At 37.7% G+C, this 20,357-nt stretch overlaps 1 protein-coding gene and 2 long non-coding RNA genes across 5 annotated transcripts; all 3 read right to left on the bottom strand.

Annotated features, from left to right (window-relative positions):
• Window positions 1-9,165: 9,165 nt before the first annotated feature.
• On the bottom strand, window positions 9,166-9,894 carry LOC143558315 (uncharacterized). The gene is made up of 3 exons (XR_013139718.1): window positions 9,824-9,894; window positions 9,303-9,402; window positions 9,166-9,219 (listed from the first exon to the last, which is right to left on the bottom strand). It is a non-coding gene; the product is annotated as an uncharacterized LOC143558315 (long non-coding RNA).
• Window positions 9,895-12,003: 2,109 nt separating this feature from the next.
• LOC143558314 (uncharacterized) lies at window positions 12,004-13,689 on the bottom strand. The gene is made up of 3 exons (XR_013139717.1): window positions 13,638-13,689; window positions 12,685-12,792; window positions 12,004-12,162 (listed from the first exon to the last, which is right to left on the bottom strand). It is a non-coding gene; the product is annotated as an uncharacterized LOC143558314 (long non-coding RNA).
• A 577-nt stretch (window positions 13,690-14,266) lies between these two features.
• On the bottom strand, window positions 14,267-19,148 carry LOC143558313 (uncharacterized). Of its 3 annotated transcripts, none has more exons than XM_077047164.1 (12): window positions 19,082-19,148; window positions 18,882-19,001; window positions 18,495-18,599; window positions 18,281-18,397; window positions 17,973-18,201; window positions 17,502-17,644; window positions 16,629-16,984; window positions 15,511-15,610; window positions 15,352-15,411; window positions 15,185-15,268; window positions 14,986-15,102; window positions 14,267-14,718 (listed from the first exon to the last, which is right to left on the bottom strand). In XM_077047164.1, the coding sequence occupies exons 2-12, from the start codon at window positions 18,939-18,941 to the stop codon at window positions 14,413-14,415; spliced, it is 1,677 nt and encodes a 558-aa protein (XP_076903279.1). In that variant the 5' UTR covers window positions 18,942-19,001; window positions 19,082-19,148; the 3' UTR covers window positions 14,267-14,412. The 3 variants fall into 3 exon arrangements, with proteins under 3 accessions (XP_076903279.1, XP_076903281.1, XP_076903280.1); XM_077047166.1 differs by having other exon boundaries at window positions 18,281-18,388; XM_077047165.1 differs by having other exon boundaries at window positions 18,882-18,960.
• Window positions 19,149-20,357: the final 1,209 nt, after the last annotated feature.

The raw sequence follows: 20,357 nt of genomic DNA, 5'->3' as shown, positions 1-20,357 counted from the left end.
TGTGGGTTATATCATTAAGAGATTTGAGTATTGTAATTTTCGAGCTAATGAGAATTACAAGATCGAGCTTATGATCTAAATTCGTGTTGTGTTTTCGATCTTGGTCACCAAACTTCAAACTAGAGTGAAAACAATACATGAATGAATTCGGTTTGAACGAACTACTACAGCGTTTAAAACAAGTCCATATATTTATAACCGTCTGCTAACAAACTATCTTTCAAGAGTACAAAATACTAGTTAGAACTTTTATTTATAAAAATAAAAGCGAGGAAATTGTAACTAAATGTTATTATAACTCTTTTATTGATAATATCATAGTTGACTAGTTGTGGTTAATTTGCTTTGGCACGTTCCTTAACTTCATCTAGCAGCAGCCATACCCAAGTAGTCTGTAATAGAGCACTTGACAATGCTTGGTACGCAATGAGGAATAACACGCGCATGATGGTTTTCTTTGAGCTCCTACTAACACTGCATACGAAAAGGAGAAAGGTATTTCATTCCCTCGTGCATTTCATACCTCTTCTTGAAAGAGTACCAGTTGAAGGTTAAAACGGTTAACAGTTATTCAGTCACATCAGCAGTAATTCGGTCAAGATGAGAATTCCTAAGCTATAACTTAGACAATTAGTTACTGCAGATGATTAGCATGTCAATGGCTATACAACTTGATACAATAGTGTTGTTCTTTCCTCTAATTTACTCAGAAGGTTACATTGTTATATAAAGAGTAGCTTATTATGACATTTTATAGATCTTGTATACATATAAAGGGAAACAGTATTGAAGAGGTAGGTCCCGGCAGAGCCCAGTTGGACCCGCAAGACTCACCTTGAAGAGGGACGTCTGCGCAAGGACCAACTGGTTCCGCAGGACCCACCATGCTCAGAGATGAAGACCTTACGCGCAGTACGCCAGCTGTTCCCGCAGGAAAAGCCTCCCAATGGTGAAGTACCCCGCCTGTTCCCGCAGCTGCGGATACAAGCCATCAGGGAAGGCTACCCGCACAAATAGCAAGGCTACACGCACGAGGCACTAACACTCAATAATTCAGTGTCACCTGAAGGAATGAGCAAGGCGGGAATACTCCCGCCCAAATGAGCCAGTCCGTACGTTTCTGGAAGATCTTTTGTACTATACCTGCCAAGGTATGGACAAAATAGACAAGATCTGACCAAAGCAGCCCATGAACCAATCACAGGGTGACAGCTCACCGACAACAGTACGAGGAGGAGCACGCTCTAGTACTGTTTGTCACTATTAGCCGCTGCCTACTCACCAACCCTTGTCGCGGCACACACACAGCCTGCAGTTGGTGAAAAAGGAACAGTACACAGCCGGCCTTGTCACTATCAACCGCTGCCTACCCACCAACCACTGGCATGGCACGTGCGTAGCCCACAGTTGGCAGAACAGGAATACTATACAGCTGGCTGTACCTGCTTGGAAACCTACCTTCGGCTATAAATACTCCAACACCTTGGAAAGGTATTATTATCTGGTATCTTACCTTCACTAGCTATTTCTCTCAATATACACTTATATTCAGAGCAATCTAGTCTGATTCTCACGCCGGAGGGTGGTCACAAGGAGGAACCCCCCCTTCTCAGTGACGAGCTCACGGTGTCTGTTTTGCAGGTCATCTGAAGAACATCCATCTTTGCCGGACCTAACCCTCGTGGGAAACATTACTTAGCCCCCAGATTATCCGTAATCTGCCCGGGGTCTCTTAGTGTTTCTTCATTGGCGCCATCCGTGCATAAAAGCTAGAACTAATTTTCTCAGTTTTTTCAAAACCTCTGAAAAGATGGTTAACGTTACTCCGGTCCCAAGGCCAGTGAGTGACCAAGAAACCCCGGTAACCACAACCCCAGCTACTGAGGGGAACACCGGCGGTTACACAAATCTTACGAACACTACCCCGGTTACCCAAGCCGGAGCAAGTGCAGTAAACAATCTTTCACTGGGATTCACCGATGCCCAGTTGGAAAAACAGACAAGGCTCCCCCGCCAAACACTCGATCAAGTTAAGGCGTGGGCCGAAACACGTCAGAAGGAATTCCAAGCTGAGTTGGATGAACGCTTGCGTTCACTCCAACAGGCTGACGAATTCGGAAGCACTCGACAACAGCTCAACATGAGCAGTGAGTGCGAGTACTCGGACGATGATCGGGAGGAATCCGACACCGACGCAAACCCTCGCAATAGGGCGAAAGGGAAGCGTAAGGAAACGGACTTCCAACCAAGAAGGAATTTCGGAGAAACCTTCAAACCAAGGAAGGCGGGGGGAAACCCACGTGACTTCTCCAAAACCTTTAGACCAACTGCTGCAAATGCGGGAACATCCAAGTTTGCAAGGGACATTGCGGAAGCAATCGCCCCGAGAAGTGCCAAACAGATGTCCAACATCGGCACTTATGATGGTATATCCGACCCAGATGATCACTTGAACAGATTCATAGCGGGGGCAACCGTCAGCAACTGGACGGAACCCACGTGGTGTTATATGTTCCAGATGACGCTGGTTGGAGCGGCCAGAGCGTGGTTTGATCGTTTACCGGTCCACCACATCTATGATTGGGCGGACTTTCAACACAAGTTTAGCCAACACTTCAGTCAACAGAGGAAATACACTGAAGAGCAGTGGACGATCCTCAACTGCGTTAGAGAGGAGGATGAATCTTTACTAGACTTCATCACTCGCTTCAACTCCAAAAAGTTGAGTCTGGGCACAATAAGCGAAGATCTTGTTCGCGCCGCTTTCATCCCAGGGCGCCGAATACCCAGAGCTTATCCGCACGTTGACGGGTAAGGACGGCATGCCATCCACATGGGATGCCATCATGACGGCGGCCAAGCGCTTTGCCGAAACGGAGAAGCAACTGGGAAGGGATCTTCCCCAGAACACACACCTCTACACGCAGAGGACTAGAGAAAACAACGTTCGGACCGCCCGGCAAAACAAAAAGAGGAAGATAGGTATTTGGCATTCAAGGGTAAACTTTGACACCTCATCCAGCTCTCGCCCTCTAGTAGGCGGAAGGGATAACACGCACCCTTCAAGCCGAAAACACAGGTGGACGCCACTCACCAAAAGCATCACGGAGATATTTGCCACTGAAAAACTCCCATGGCCAAAAGCTCCAATAATCCGGCAGCGACCTAATGCGGATCAGAGCAAATCCTGTGACTTCCACGGGACAAAGGGTCACAACACTGAGGAGTGTACATCCTTGAAGGATATTGTTGAAACATTCGTCAAGGATGGAAGACTTGCACACCTTGTGGCATCAATCAAGAATGGAGGGAGGAATGATAACCGGTACAAAGGCAACGGACGAAAGCCCGTTGACATCAGCATCCACATGGTTCATAGTAACATCAGAGGAAGAAAAAGACGAACGACAGAACCATGCGCATGGAAGGAAGCTGAGGTGCGCTTCCCGCGAGTGCCAGGAGGACCCAGCAAAGAAGGCCCTATCGTCATCAAAAGCCAGCTGGGGCACTACATCACTTCCCGCACTCTTGTTGACAAAGGCGCCTCGTCAACGGTTATGTACAGGCAGTTCTTCGACAAGCTAGACGACGAAGACAAAGAACGCCTGGAAACGGTCTACGCCTCAATGGAAGGGTTCGACGGCAGCACAAACACCCCCCTGGGTATCCTATCTTTCCCCGTCATTCTCACGGACGGGAAACACTCCCGCACAGAAGACGTGGACTTTATCGTGATGAAGAAGCCACACCACACATACGACATTCTCTTCGGGAGAGACGGGATGGCAAGATTCAATGCCGTGGTATCTTCAGTCCACGGCATGATGGGATGGCTAACAGCTGAGGGTGTAGCGATGATCACCGGTATTCCCCAGGTATGCATCGCATCTGTCTCATCTAAACCCAAACCAAAGATGGCTAAACCAACCATTACCGAACCAGAAAAATGGGCCCTCAATGGCAAATACCCTGTCCAGGCTGTTACCATGGGCCCAACAATCACTGATCCTACGCGCACCTTACTCAAACGCTTACTACAGAAAAACGCTGACATCTTCGCGTGGACACCAGCTGACATGACTGGTGTACCTCGAAGTAAAGCAGAGCATAAGCTCAAGTGCGACCCGGCTTTTACGCCAGTCATACAAAAGCGCAGAGTAATGGGGGCGGAACAAGCTAACGCGTGTAGAACCCAAGTCAAGGAACTCCTTGACGCGAGCATCGTACGCGTTAGTAGATATCAAACATGGGTTGCAAATCCCGTTATGGTACCGAAGGCTAACAATCAATGGCGCATGTGCATAGATTTCAAAGATTTAAACAAAGCATGCCCCAAAGATTGTTACCCGTTACCCGAAATTGACCTCAAAGTGGATTCATTAGCACCGTTTCGCCTTAAATGCTTCCTTGACGCATATAAGGGGTACCATCAATTCCACATGGCCGTAGATGATCAGGACAAAACAGCATTTCGGACGCCCGATGGCACATTTTGTTATCAAATGATGCCATTCGGACTTAAGAATGCAGGGTCCACATACCAACGCCTGATGGACAAAGAGTTTCATGCTCAAATTGGGAGAAACTTGGAAGTCTACATAGATGACTTGGTCATCAAAAGCCCTGAGCCAGAAGCGATGTTGAAAGACATCGAAGAAACTCTCAACACGCTCAGAAAGATAAACATGAAGCTCAACCAGAGCAAGTGTTCCTTTGGGATGGAAGAAGGGAAGTTCTTAGGAGTCATTGTTACTAAAGATGGCTTCAGAGCGAACCCTGAAAAGGTCGAAGCCATTATCAAAATGGAATCACCTACTACCATCAAGCAAGCTCAGACACTGAATGGACGCCTAGTCGCACTTAACCGCTTTTTGTCAAACCATGCGGATAGGTCGTTCCCATTCGTGTCAACATTGAGAAACTGTTTAAAGAAAACGCACTTCCGCTGGACACCAGAAGCGGAAGCAGCTTTTCAGGAAATTCGGGCACGCTTGATCGAACTCTCAACGCTCACAGCACCAGAAGCGGGGGAGGAATTAATCATATACCTTTTCGCCACAGATAGAGCAACCGGGGCAGTCCTGCTAGTAGAACGGAAAGGTATCCAGGTGCCTATTTACTATGTTAGCCGTGTCCTAACAGACGTAGAAACCCGGTACTCTACCCTGAAAAAATTAGTCTTAGCACTTGTACAGGCTTCACGCAGGCTAAGACGATATTTCCAAGGTCACCCAATTACCATTCTCACCAACTTCAAACTTGCAAACGTTCTAGGCAAACCCGAGTTATCGGGACGTCTAGCCAAATGGGCAATTGAGTTGGGGGAATATGCGATAAAATACAAGCCGAGACCAGCCATAAAAGGCCAGGTCTTGGACGAATTTATTGCAGAAGTCCCCGCTTCGCTGGAGAAAGAGTGCCAGGAGGAGGCTAAACCCTCCCCAGCAGAGGACATCAATGATGTCTGGCGACTCTACACTGATGGAGCAGCCAGCAACGAGGGTTCAGGCGCAGGGTTGAAACTAACCAACCCAGCAGGCCAAGATTACACTTACGCTATTCGACTGGATTTCCCAAGTACGAATAACGAAGCAGAGTATGAAGCATTCTTGGCCGGGCTGAGGATTGCGCGTAAGATGGGAGTGAAAAACTTGGAAGCCCACGTAGATTCCATGTTAGTAGCCAACCAAATAAACGGGACGTACACGGCCGTGAACGACACAATGGCCCTGTACCTCGCACAGGCAAAAACCCTTATGCGCGATTTTAACGATTGTAAAGTCATACACGTCAAGCGTAACGAAAACAAATCTGCGGATGCGTTAAGCAAGCTTGCATCGTTAGCCTTCACCCACTAGGGTAAGGACATCCGCATTGAACTCCTTGGAGCACCATCAGTCCCGCACAAGGAAATTTGTGTCATCCAAACCGGCACAGAAACGTGGATGACACCGATAATAAATTACCTTGCAGCGGGTATACTACCAGAGTCAAAAACACAGGCAAGAAAAATACGCTGTAAAGCACTGAATTATCAACTCATCGATGACATCCTTTACAAAAGTAACTTTCTTGGCCCACTCCTAAGATGCGTGGACAACCAAGATGCTGGCTACCTCCTAAGGGAAGTACACGAGGGCATCTGTGGAGTACACGCAGGTCCACGCGCTGTTGTAGCTAAGCTAAACAACGCGGGATACTTTTGGCCGGGGATGCATACGGATGCGCTGGCATAAATCAGAAAGTGTAGGTCTTGCCAGCTCTACGCACCCAACACGCATCGCCCGAAGAATGAACTTGTTCCAGTCACCTCTTCGTAGCCATTCCAGAAGTGGGCCATCGATGTGACAGACCCATTTCCCACTGCAGCAGGAAACGTTCAATTTCTAGTGGTAGCCATCGATTACTTCACCAAGTGGATAGAAGCAAAACCCTTAGCCCAAACAACCGCAAAACATATTAAAAAATTTATTTGGGAATTTATTATTTGTCGTTTTGGACTTCCACAGACTTTGGTGAGCGATAACGGCACCAACTTTGCTGACAAGAAGCTACAAAAGTGGCTGGAAGAACTTCAAATCACCCACACCTTTACCTCAGTGGCACACCCGAAAGGTAACGGTGAGGTGGAAAGAGCAAATAAAAGCATCGTCGAAGGCATAAAGAAAAGACTCTTGGAACACAGATCCGGCTGGGTGGACGAAGTACCACACGTCCTTTGGGCGAACAGAACGCTGAAAAAGGCCAGTACGGGAGAAACCCCGTTCAGCCTCACTTATGGCACTGAAGCCATGGTCCCGGTCGAAATTGGTTTACCCTCACCAAGGGTCTTGATTCAGCCATAAGACAATGATGCGGAAAGACGGTTAGACCTTATGCTAACCGAAGAACGCAGAGACTTAGCCGCAGCGCGTGAAGAGAACTACAAGCGACAAATGCAAAAGTACTACAACACGCGGGTAAAACTCTGCAACTTCAATGTAGGAGACTACATATTGCGTAACAACGAGGCTTCAAACCAAGAGCGCTCAGGAAAGCTAGCACCGGTCTGGGAAGGACCGTACATTATCAAAGAAGTTTTGGGAAATGGCGCATACCGGCTCGAAAGGCTCGATGGCACTCCCATCCCAAGAACATGGAACGGAGCTCAATTACGCAAATGTTACATGTAGATCAATTCCAAACGTGTAAAGAAAAGGCCTAGAGCCACTTCTAATGGAAATGATTCTCCTTTATTACATTGTGTTGATAGCCTTACCTTTATACTTATGAACTTCCCACACTGATATGCCGGTATTCACCGAATAAATATGGGTAGAAGTAAGTCGTTGCGTGTGGAAGGCGGCAAAACCCGCATAAACACATAAAACGGTAAAAATTTCTAAGGAAAAGATAAGGAAAACCTTCACGCAGGTCAGTTATAGGTGAAGTTTGGTCATCCCACTAAATGAAAGTGACGGTCCTACCCGTACAATCATGATAGAGGAAACTAAACATTAACCTATTGACAACCGCGCGTCGAAAGGTTAACTTATTCAAAATACTTAGAAAATTTATAAGGAAAAGATGAGGAAAACCTCCACGCAGGTCAGATATAGGTAAAGTTTAGCCATCCTACTAAGTGAAAGTGACGGTCTTACCCGCACAATCACGAAAGAGGAAGCAAAACTTTAACTTATTATTTGCCACGTTGAAAAGTTAACTTATCCAAGTACTCAAGAAATTGCTAAGTTAAACCAAAATATGTGTGAAATAAACAAGGCAAGGCATTAACAAATAATCTTTATTCCATCAAAATTCAAATATTACAAGAATTGCCGGGCATATACCCGCATACAAGAGTAAATCTGTGCAAAAATAAAAAATCTACTCTAATGGTGGAAAGGGATCTAAAGGATCAAGCTTCAGGACCACTCCCACTTGGACCCGCACCATCAGTAGAGTGTGGCGGTTCAAGGAAAGCCTTGAGGATAGCTAGTCCATCATCAGCAGCAGTAATCTCGTTCACCTTCTCCACCACCGGATGCGGGAAGGCAGCATACTGATTCACTGCTTGGTCATAAGCAGCTTCAGTATCCACATCATAAAGAGGGAAGTTGGAAGGCGGGATGCCTTGTTCAACAAACCCTAGACCAAGCAGGAAGCCAGCCCTTTCCCCATCCTCATGAGAAGCGTTGAGGGCTGCGCTCATCGCATCGTCATATGATGTGTTCGTAAAGACCCGATGCACAACCTACAAAACAGAAGTATATCAAAAACTCTTCTAAGTGTAAGGAAAAGCGTAAAGAAATTGTGAAACTGCGCATACCTGCGACAACGCTTCTCGAAGAAGCCATTCCTTGGTAACCAGAGCCTCCTTGAGGGCAGCTTGAGCTTCATTACGGGCGCATTCGGCTTCGTTCTTTGTAAGGTTGGCAAGCAACACATCTTTGGCTGCAGCCTATTCGACGCCCTTTAGCTTACGCTCAGTTTGGTCAAGCACCCCCCTCTGGTCCAAGATTTCTTGGAGTTTCTTGGCATCTTCCATGGCCAAAGCATCATGAGCCTGCTGGAGCCTCTCTAATTTGGCTTTAAGTTCCTCATTCTCGATGCGTAGAGGCTCAGCAACAGCTTCAGCCTTGGTGGCCCTCTCGGTTGCGTTCCGTGCAGTTTCCTTGGCCAACCGAAGCTGTTCGTTAACAGCTTGGAACGGGCCTCGAGCCGGGCCTGAACTTCAACCTCGAGGGCCTTGAAGGCCTTCTCCTTTTCCGCAGCAACGGCGGCAAGCTTCGCATTCTCCTCCCGGATAGCCCGCGCCTGAGCCACTTCAAGGCTACGCGCCGTCTTTAACTTGTCGTTTTCACGACAAAGTAGCTCGACGCGCGGCTGCATCCGGGCGAGGAGGATTCGGAGCTCGTTGGACAGCCTACCTTCCTGGTAGCTGGCCATGGCCTCCCCCAGCGCACCGCTTGGGGCGGCGTGACGCGCCCATTCGACGCACTCCTCAGCAGTCCGGAGGGTCGTTCCCCGGCGGATATTCCACCGAGGAGCGTACACCTCGTTGGAATCACGAACTGCAATAAAACAAAAAACAGTTAAGAGAGAGAAATGATGAAAACATGTAAGCAAGTAAACATCATTTACAAAGTTAACATATAACATAAAATAAAATAAAATAAAAATCAAGTTGACATGCCAACCGCGTATGATCCCCAAAGAGTTAAAGGTAATTCCTTGTTGCTTTTGAAAACATGTAAGCAAGTCAACATCATTTACAAAGTTAACATATAACATAAAATAAAATAAAATAAAAATCAAGTTACCTCAAACCCTTTAACCTTAGATACATCTTCTTGGTTTCAACACCATTAGATTTTGTAATGTCCTCGATTGGTGAATAATTAGCTACAACGCCAATTACATCTATATTGCAAAAAAAAAGATTTACATTAGAAATAAGCAATGATAGTTATAAAAATATAATTTGTATATAATTCTTATTAAAACATAGACGTTGGTATTTTTTTTACCTAAACTGATATTCTTTATTATATTGTAATAATAGAAATTTTATATAAAAAATATTTTGTAACATAGTACTTTCAAACTATAGAGTTTAAACATTAGCTAATATTTTTTTTATAATATAGTAACATTAGCTATTATGCTATTGAATATGGAAACAAAAAACATATTATAAATGACACTCATTAGATAATAAAATGAATATAACTGTGATTATAATAATTTCTGTTGATGGCAAGATATAACGGAAAAATAACTTAAACTAAGACATGAAAGTGTAATTATAAGACAAAGCATTATAATGTAACATAATACTTACCAACAATGGTGCCAGTTTTAGTGACTTTGTCAATAAGTGAATCAATTTTATGAAACTTGAATCCATGTAAAACACCACCAAAATCACCACCGAATGAGTTTTACATTTATTTTAGGTAAGTTGTTTAACTAAGTTAAGCGATAAATTAAAAACAAATCAAACAGAATCAGCCTATAAATAACCAAAAAGTTAGCTGACTAATTGCCTAAAATTGCGCCTGCTTTTAAGGAAGACGCTGCAGGTGCGCTTGGAGTGAAAAAAACGCCTAAGCGCAAAAAATCAACACTTTTAATAACTATGTTTTGAATCTGATATAAAACATTCAAAGGTGCTTTTTGAATAAAATTTAAAATGTTGTTAAAAAAATGAATAATATTTAAAACAACAAAGCATACAACAGGGTGACACAACTTCATTATCATTTACCTATGATATAACAAATTAACACTACATGTCTAAGAAAAAAAAAAGCATAAATCAGTATATTAATTTCAAGTTATTAATATTTTACAAATAAAAGCTTGTATATTCAAGGAGCATATTAAACCAAGATTAAAATATAATATGATAGAACAAAAAGTTAAATTTCATAAGAATTATCTGTTTAATTTCATATGATACAATAATACAATTATTTTTATAATGAAAGTACCTAGCATCCATGGCTTGAGAGGTATTTCTTGCTTGAGAACTCATACAACAGGAGTATAGAAGTGAAAAGATGGTGTGAAAGAAAATGAAAGGGGGCTGGTAAATATAGTGTTTTGAATCCGATATAAAACATTTAAAAAGATAAATAAAAGACAATTTGGGAAAATGAAACAAAGCAAGAAGAATTATCTTTGTTGGAAAAAGAGACGAATGTGTGTTTTATGAAAGAATGGGAGGAAACGCAGATTTTGTCTTTATAGTTGACCCAATTTGAAAACATTTGTAGTAAGGCTGAAAAGGTAAAAAAATGTTTGATGCATTGGGTATAGGATTTCATACCAGTTTTGTGTAAAGTATAGAAATACACATTTTTTTAACATTTAAGATTGATTAAACATCAAATTATAGGTTTTCATATCTTAAATTACGTGTTGGTAAAAATAGGTGTTCTTTTATTTTATTTATTTTGAACAATATTTTGTAATTCATATATCTTTCTTTTTTTATTTAATCCATCTAATATTTATAGTCTACAATTTATTAAATTAATAAACCAATATCTTTATTTTATATATAGCAAAATATATATTAACTTTATTAGTATAAATATGTTAGTCAGGTTGTAAGGTTAATATTCAAAAGTGATAATTTCATTTTTTTGGGGGTTCAAAAGTGAAAATATCATTTATTTTAATTAATGAACAAATTACGTTTTCTATTTCACAAAGCTTTGTGGAAAAAAAAATTTATTTACTCAGCATAGTCTTATTATTAACTTATTATAATTCTTTAATTTTTTTTAACTAAAAACGCCATCTAAATAAACTTTAAAATTAAGATAAGAAGCATAGAACAAAGCCAAACAAAGATTGATGGTCTCAATTAAGGTACAAACAAAAATATAAAAAGTTACTTCGCTAGAACTCTCGACTTATATTTTTATTTTTCTAAAAAATATCTAAATATCTCGACTAAGTTAAAAATGTATTCTGCTATCACATAATTTATATCATCTTCATCTCGAACTACCTCCTAACACATTTTATTTCATTTTTAAAGTTTAAACAGATGGTTTCTTTAGTAGAAAAACAAAGAACTATAATAAGTTGATAGAAAACAGATGGTTTCTTTAGTCCCCAATATGATTTGGCAAAAATAAAAAATTAAAAAAATAAAAAAAGAACTATAATAAGTTAGTAGAAAAAACTATGATTGGGTATAAGGTGAAAAGGTAAAAAATGGTAAAAAATGGTTTTAGTAAGGCTGAAAAGTTAAAAATGGTTTCATAGGTTTTCATATATTCAATATGTAATCAATAGTTTAAACAACTAAAAACCGAAATGATAGGTTTCCATATTTTCAATCAATTAAAAAAATCAAAATTTAATACTTGATATGAATAGTTTAAAACTAATATTGATAAGATTCCAGATTTTTAGCTAATTTATAATGGTTCCAAGTGTATTGTTTTTTTTAGGTAAAATAATAATTGTACTAATAATTGTTTTAATGTTTAAAAATATTTGTCACAAATCTGTACCTGATGGAGAATAAATTCCATTAACTTGTTACGAACTCCCCATTTTGGACTCGAACCAAGCGTGCATACAATGCTCTACGAACATCACGTCGGTTAAGGTAGTCAACAGTTTCATCTTTCACACAAACATTACCCTCTCGGTTACTCGCTGAAAAAGCCACATAATATCAAAATCTATTATATTCTATATGAATGTGAAAGGCTGAAAATGTGTGTTAAAAATACATACTGTCAGTTGTTTCAAGAAACAACTAATAAATAAGGCGTCTATCTTGATATAAAGGTTTATAAGTGTTTTTTTTATAAAAATTTTATGGTTTGTAAATGAATTCAAGATGGAGGTTTTGTCTTTATAGTTGACCCATCCATAAATAACTTTTTATGATTGAATAGTTTGAAATCAGTTCCACTTGTAATGAGGCTGAAAAGGAAAAAAAATGTTTCATGCATTGGGTATAGGATTTGATACTTGATTGGTGCAAAGTATAGAAATACACAATTTGTTATCTTTTTAGCTAAAACTTATATTGGTTTTCAATTTTTTAGGTAAAACTAATAATGATTTTAATGTTTAGAATATTTAACATTAACATCATCATAACTATATTTATACATGATATAAATATAGAAATATGCATTTTTGAATATATAATTTGTCACAAATATATACCTGATTTTTCATAAATTCCAATAAGTTGTTTGTGCTCATGACAACCACTGTAACTGGTCCATGGTTGGTTGCTACATGCTCCCATCAATGAAATTACCAAGTCTTGATCTGCATTTTTAAACAAAAATCAATACATAATATAGGTCCCAACTTTTTTTATAAAACAAAATAGTAAATGCATGACTAAAACCTTAAAGTAGAATTCAAAACATTGATCTACATCACTAAATTAGTTTATAACAAAATCTTTTGTAACCAAATCAAAAAAAAAATCATAATCAAATTAAAATATAAACCTGATGAAGAATAAATTCCAATAGATTGTTTGTGCTCATGACAACCACTGTAACCGGTTTGGTTGCTACATGCTCCCATCAATGAAATTACCGAGTCTTGATCTACATTTTTAAACAAAAATCAATGCATAATATAGGTCCCAATTTTTTTTATAAAACAAAATAGTACATGCATGACTAAAACCTTAAAGTAGAATTCAAGACATTGATCTACATCACTAAATTAGTTTATAAGACATTGATCTACATCACTAAATTAGTTTATAATAAAATCTTTCGTAACCAAATAAAAAAAAATTCATAATCAGATTAAAATCTCTTTTGGCAGTTTAGGATACAAAAACTCATATTAGTTTTACTCTCTATATGAATTATCCTAAAGTTTCAAGTATTCGTTAGTTTTATCATAAAAATTGAGTTGAGGCATTTCATCGAGCACCTTATGTGCATACCTTCTCAGCCTTCTAATTGTGCTGAACAAACAAAGGATTAATCATCCAAGCTCGTTTCTTTTCAATCTAAGTAATATAAGTATGTTCTTAAATTAAAAAGGTAACTAATTCAAATAAATCAACAATTTCACAAAAGAAAATCAAAAGACCTAAAGTAAACAGATTTTTGTATGAACAAAATAATCAAATCAAATTAACTACTAACCATGATGTGATGCAATTGGAGAACAAAGCATGATCTAAATCAGCAGCGGTCGCGTGTATTGGAGAACAAATGAGGCAAATAGTAATTAGGTTATTCAACAATGACGGCGTCCATAAAGCGTATAACAGGTGAGGTGTTGATCCAAATCAGCAGTGACAGTAGGAATCGAATATAAAGGATGATGATGCTGAAAACGTATAGAGGATTCGAATAGGTGAGTGAGGTGGCTGGTAAAAGTATATATATATAGAGAGAGAGAGAGAGAGCTAGGGTTCATTGTGTTGAACAAACAATATCTTGGCTGATTATTTCATTTGGGTCGGGTATACCAGTGACCCAATAAGATATTGAAAACGGGTGAGTAAATGTGAGACACGTGGGTGAATTGGTATTCTTTTATTATAATAGAGTAGATGATTTCTAAATGCATAACCTACACACATGTGTGTTCTGCAATATAAAAGTTTCTGCCAAAAGGGGGCCTGTGAATAAGACTGAATTCCATTGTATGCATTCAATGCATGCATTCTTGTTACAAAATTTCCATAAACCAACAACAGCAATAATAATAATAATAATAATAATAATAATAATAATAATAATAATAATAATAATATTAATATTAAATAAATAAATAAATACACCTACTTAATGAACAATACTTACAAAGGATTAAATGGATCATATATATCTACTTCCATTATGTATAACAATATGTGTACATATCTATAACTCAAGAATCTTTAAAACATCAACCCTTGAAAAAGAAAAGATTTTATTTATGCAAAAGGTACCTAAAACGAAATTCGTAAGGGATTACCCGAACACATTGTGAAAGTGGTACACTTTTATTTCTCTCTAGGCACTTCATTGCTTCTTTTCCAATATTATTTGGTAATTGAAGGCATACCCAATCTAGCAATGACTCCATATCTTTAGCAAAATCAAGCATATACCAATCCAATAGTTTTGGAACCGCAACCATTTTGTTTGAAGTTGAGATCGCGATTGCAGCTTGTAAATAATCTTTCTTCGCGACTTCAAGTTCGCTTTCGACTTGAGATCCCGAGTAGATTCTCACCTTTAAGTTTTAGATCATGGGTAGGAATCAGTTTTGTATTTGCTTTAAGTTTAATAAATTTATTGTATAAATGTATAATAAAAGGTAACAAACATTGGTCTAAATTTTATTTTAGGCCATAAAAGCATCAATGTTTTAAATTTATAGATGAAAATGTCAGACTATACTTGGTTAAAAAATTACGCAGTTAACCATAAAACAAAAAACATCAAAAACTTTTATCATAAATGTTTATGTATCAAGAATTAAACATTAACTACAACTTACAGCTGGGGAGGACCAGCTTCCACATGAGAGAGCAAATGTTACTAACGGTTCTGATAATTCCAACCCGAACACGCTTCTTGCAGTTATCTCATCATTCTTTACACCCTTTGCAAATGTCTAAATCAAGAAATTATAAATATTAATTGTTAGTGAAAAGTATCCAGATCACAAAATAATTTTTTTTTTTTATTTTACTTACGTATTTTGAAAGATAAGGGAGCCTTAATATGAAATGTTCGATGGTGATCGCACTTAAATAATGGCCTCCAACATTAATCGTCGCCTGAAGAGTAAAGAATATAATCATATGAAAAAAAAATCAATTTATACATTTGAATTTTATAAATGTGTCTGAAATTACATTACCTTTTGCATTAGTTGAACAACCATCTCTGGACTTTCTGGTATTCCATGTTCAAGAAATGCCTGATAAATTGATAATTAATTAATTAGCATGATTCAAATAAACTTCATGCTAAATTTTCTCAAAACTTAAAACAATTCTGAAAGTCTTTTAACACTTACATTCATCATGCAAGAGTTATAAATGTTGATCCAGAAAGCAAGCTTTTCTTGGTGAGTGAGACTCGTTAAATCGACTGATGCAAGTTTCCCAAGCAGGAGCCTAACATGAAATTCACGGTTTTAGCTTAAACGGGTTTGGGTCAATTTCTGGTCAAACCCATGAACACTTTAGCTAACGGGTTTACCCGTTTTATAGGTTAAAATTATTAGTTTCACTATAAAATGTGTTTCATTAATGAATTAAACTCGTTGATTATTTTATGTCAAAATTTAAAAATCAAAAAGTTATACGTAATTGTTTTACACCAATTTGTTTTTTGGATGTACATTTGTAATTTTAGAGTATCAATGCAGAAGGAAATATTTTTGGTCGAACCCACAAACAATTTACCTAAACAGGTTGAACCATTTAACCAGTTAATTTTTTTTCATTCTTGTTAAAAATAAGATTTTTTGCGTCATAAGTTAAACTAGTTAGCAATTTTATACCAAAATTTAGAAGTTAGAAAGATATGACATAGTGTTCTATATTTTGAACGTAATTGTTTCGCACTCATATATAATTTTTGTCTGTACATTTGTAATTTTAGAGTAAATATAAAAACGGAAAACTGTCGTGTTCATGTCAAATTTCCAGGTTCGGGTCGGGCTTGACTCGGAAATTTATGACACGACATGAACCTAACACGAAATTCGCGGGATTAGGTTTAGTCTAAACAGTTTCAAGTTAGTTTCTTGTTGACCCGTTAACACTTTAGCTAAACGAGTTGACCCCTTTAAATTCATTTAAAAATGTTCTTTATATCACAAATAAAACTTGTTGGCAACTTTATGCATTTTAAAAGTTGAAAAAGATACTAACGTCAAATGTTACGGTTTACACGTAACTGTTTTCCAACCATTTGTATTTCTAGCTGTACATCTATAATTTTAGAGTATACATATGTGAAAAAAAAGGTTAAAAATTAAAAAAAATCGTTGTGTTTGTGTCAACCTGCGAATAGTCGGGTTGGGTTTGACCCCCATCAACCCTCAAACACAACCCATTTAGCATCCCCTAATAAAAATGATATAGAGAATGAAATTAGTAAAGAACTTGAAATTACTAAAACACTTACTTTAATCTTTGTACCAAAAACACCGAATTTGTCGTTCGGTTTTTGTTGATGGAGGTTGCTTCAATAGCATATAAATTTTTATACGGGCCGATGTCTTGTTTCTCAAATTCAGAACATATGTCATAAGGATCCCTAAACTCGGTTTCTTTGAATGTTACATTTGTTGTCAATGATGGGGGCATTTCAGTCATACTTTTACTCCTTGTTGAACTCATTCGCACGAAAATGTTCATCAAACATTTTAAAATACTTTCAGAAATCTTGTTTGGATCATCATCTCCCAATACTAATCGTTTTTCTTGAATTAAATTGGTTCTTCCATCTACACTTGTACCCTCCATTGTTCTACCTTCAAACTGTTTATTTCAAGAATTTTAAACATAAATAAAATTAGATTAATTACATGGATGGTCCCTATAGTATGTCGAGATTATAGTTTTGATCTCCAAGTTTGAGAAATTACACTATTAGGCCAATAGTTTGCATAAATGTTACACTGATAAATAATAAAAAAAATACTACATGTTAAGGGTATTTTGGTCATTTCACACTCACATAATAGCAAAACTTAACGTCCATTCATTTTACAAATAGTTTTGCATAAATATAACACGTCTAATCCCTAAAAGTGATGAGGTTAACTTTTAAATACGATTAGAATACCTTTACATTATAAAATTATAGAAAAATAACTTTTCATAGGCCCACCCTGGTATTTTGGTCATTTTGCATTCACTTAACAATAAAAGTATAAAACTTAACGTGCATCCGTTTGAGGGACCATACGTGATATTATTGTGCAAACTGTTCGTCTAAATGATTAATTTCTCAAACTTGTGCAATTAATTTATAAATTATTTTAACTAACTTCACCTGTAACTTTTTAGGAGCTAAATGTTTCCCGGGTGATTTGGGATTAAGTGGCGATCTTCTTGTCAATGCATCAACGGTTTGACATTTTTGGTTTGGCGAACGATGCTTGTTCTTAGTGACATTTGATGATTGATTCTCTTTTGCTACCAAGATTATCAAACAAAGATAAAAGTTAGACATTTTTACTAGTTAGTTGTCTTTCGAGAAATGTTTAGGTCTGTTAACGAACTGTACAAAAAATCCCATTTGGTTAATTATATAAACGAACACAAGCATATGCCTTGTTCGTTCAATCGTGTTCGTGAACGTTTGGTAATGTGTTTTTTCGTTTACGCCCGTTTGTTTTTGTTTATATTGTTAAATTAATATTTCATTCAATATGTATTCGTGAGCTATCCGTTTATCCGATAAAATCTTAACCAAACGAACACAGACACAAATAGGGCATTGTCCTTGAACAATAATAACTACCTGAAAAAATAGGTGGAGATGCATCGGTCTCGATTTGAGGTGATAAATTGGAAACCTTGTTTTCACCATTTATTGATTCTTGAAAATCAGTTGAATTTTCAAGATTCCTTTTTGATGATGAAATATACACTGCTTCATGATATAAACCTTGCCTAAAATGAACGACCTGCTCTTCAAGCCTAACAACTTCTTCTTCCAAAACCGCAACTTCTGCTAGAAGCTCCAATGTCTGCCAATTATCATACTAAAATCACAATTTATTTTTATAAAGAAATAGATAATATTATCAATTTGATCAAAGTAGTTACAGAAGGCGGTAGATATGGTGGCAAGCGTGGTAGAGCTCCTAACGGTCTAGTAAACGCACGTTCTAAAGCGCGATGAACATTCTCTTCTTGTCTAAGTCTCTTTTTAAGCTTATCCACCTGAAGTAAATTAAAAAAAAAAAATTAATAATTAAATACCCTACTAAGAAAATATCATCAAAGAATTAAAGAAAAGTGGATGGTGAAAGCAATGTACATCTTGTTGCAATGCTATTTTTCTCTCCCTTATTGAGCCTCTTCTGATGTAAATGCTGGTGCTTGTGCTTGTCTTTTCACCCTCCATTTGCATTTGCAAATCAATCTTTTTTTTTATATATTTAAATAAAATAAAGTAAATAAAGAAGATTTCAGTCGGATTCAACAAGAAAAGAATCAAAATTTGATAAAGAAAGCCACTCAGGCATTTCATCAAACACCTTATGTGGATAAGACTTAAGTGACCCACTTCAACACAAAAAAACCTTTTTTGCTTTTTAATTTCAAAAACCCAATCTGAATTTAATCCAAACTTGAAAACCCACATGAAAATTTCATCAAAACAATCACCAAACTAGAAATAAGTCAATAATAATAATTGGATTACCTTCGGATGTCTGAATGAAGGTTTCATAGACCTTAATTTTGTCTTGACTCTGGTATCCATTAGAGATGATTATTACAATCTGCAGATTATAATGTACAACCACTTGAACATAAATGAAGACTGCAGAATGAAGATCACAAAATCAGTAAGTAAAAGAAAGGAAACAGAGCATTAAATGAAGAGTGCAGAATCAAACTCACCCAATGAATTCCATTCTGTTTACAGACATTAATTGCAACAGCTTGGCTACCAAAAGCAGAAACTAAATTGAAGTTATGAAGCTAAATAAAATAATATATGATATAAAGAAGTGTATATGCTTAACTAAACACCACACAGAGAGAGAGAGAAGAAATATATTAAATTATTAATAATACTTGGGTTGGGGAGTATGTGTAAGGCTGAGGGGTGTGGGGCTTCAACGGGGGCGCTAGAGCCTCTCCGCTCGCGCCCCAGGCGCTAACACCACACCACCGGGGCGCTAACGGGGCGTTAACGCGAAAAACAATGCATGCGTGAGCTGGTTAGCGGGAGAAGAGAGAGAGGAGCACACCTTTTGAGGTATTTTGGACCGTTGGGAGCCGAAAAAACAAAAAAAAAATATATTTTCTATATAGGTTTACGGAAAAGAGCCGTTGAGCTCATATTAAATTAAAAAAAAAATATTTTCTTAAACTATAAATATATACCTTTATAAAATATACTTCATTTCACAATTATACACCTTTCCTCCTAAAATCCTCTCAAAACTAACACAAAAAAAATGTCGTTGTTTGAATATATTTATAAAAAAAAAAAAAAAATTGCTGGAGCCCCTCCACACCAGGGGCCAGGGCTCCAACGGGGGCTCCAACAACCCCCTTATCCAGTTTCTCTCTCTGTCACACGTCATAATATTATTGGTTGGAGCCCCTACTAAAGCCCCCATTAAAGCCCCCCACACCCCTCAGCCTAATGTGTAATGTGTTTGTGCGCCATGATGGACTTAACGTGAGCGCTCCTTTTTTTCAGTGCAATCATTAACGGATCTTTTCCTAATATTAAAGCGTTATATGTTCCGGGCTAACTAAATAATCTAGTTAAAGTGCTACGTCAGTGTCACGTAAGTTGTATGTTATTAACTGACTAATCATTTAACTAGTGTGTTGTGAAGTAATTAAAAGTTGAATAAAAGAAAAAATTGTTTACACAACGGTAAGCTGGTTGTTTACAATATATTTTCTTTTGTCTAATTTTAGATACTCTATATAAATCGCGTATTAAGATGAAAATAAAATGAAACATTCTAAATTTGTGATCGTTGTATAACAACATCAATTATGATTATTAGAGTTGATTATAAGAATTATTGATGTGGCGAGTTTACACTAGTGTCTAAGCCAACAAATACTTGAAAGTTGACATAAATGTCTTCGTCACTAACCACGGCTTTCATCCATTATCAGTGATATAACATACTTTGATTAGACATTTTAA

The sequence above is a fragment of the Bidens hawaiensis genome, unplaced genomic scaffold (genome assembly GCF_021521415.1).
Source record: "Bidens hawaiensis isolate Kalapana, Puna unplaced genomic scaffold, B.hawaiensis_p1.1 tig00019438_1, whole genome shotgun sequence".
NCBI lineage: Eukaryota > Viridiplantae > Streptophyta > Magnoliopsida > Asterales > Asteraceae > Bidens > Bidens hawaiensis.
The sequence above is the reverse complement of the archived record's forward strand: the minus strand, read 5'-3'. Positions and strand labels throughout refer to the sequence as shown.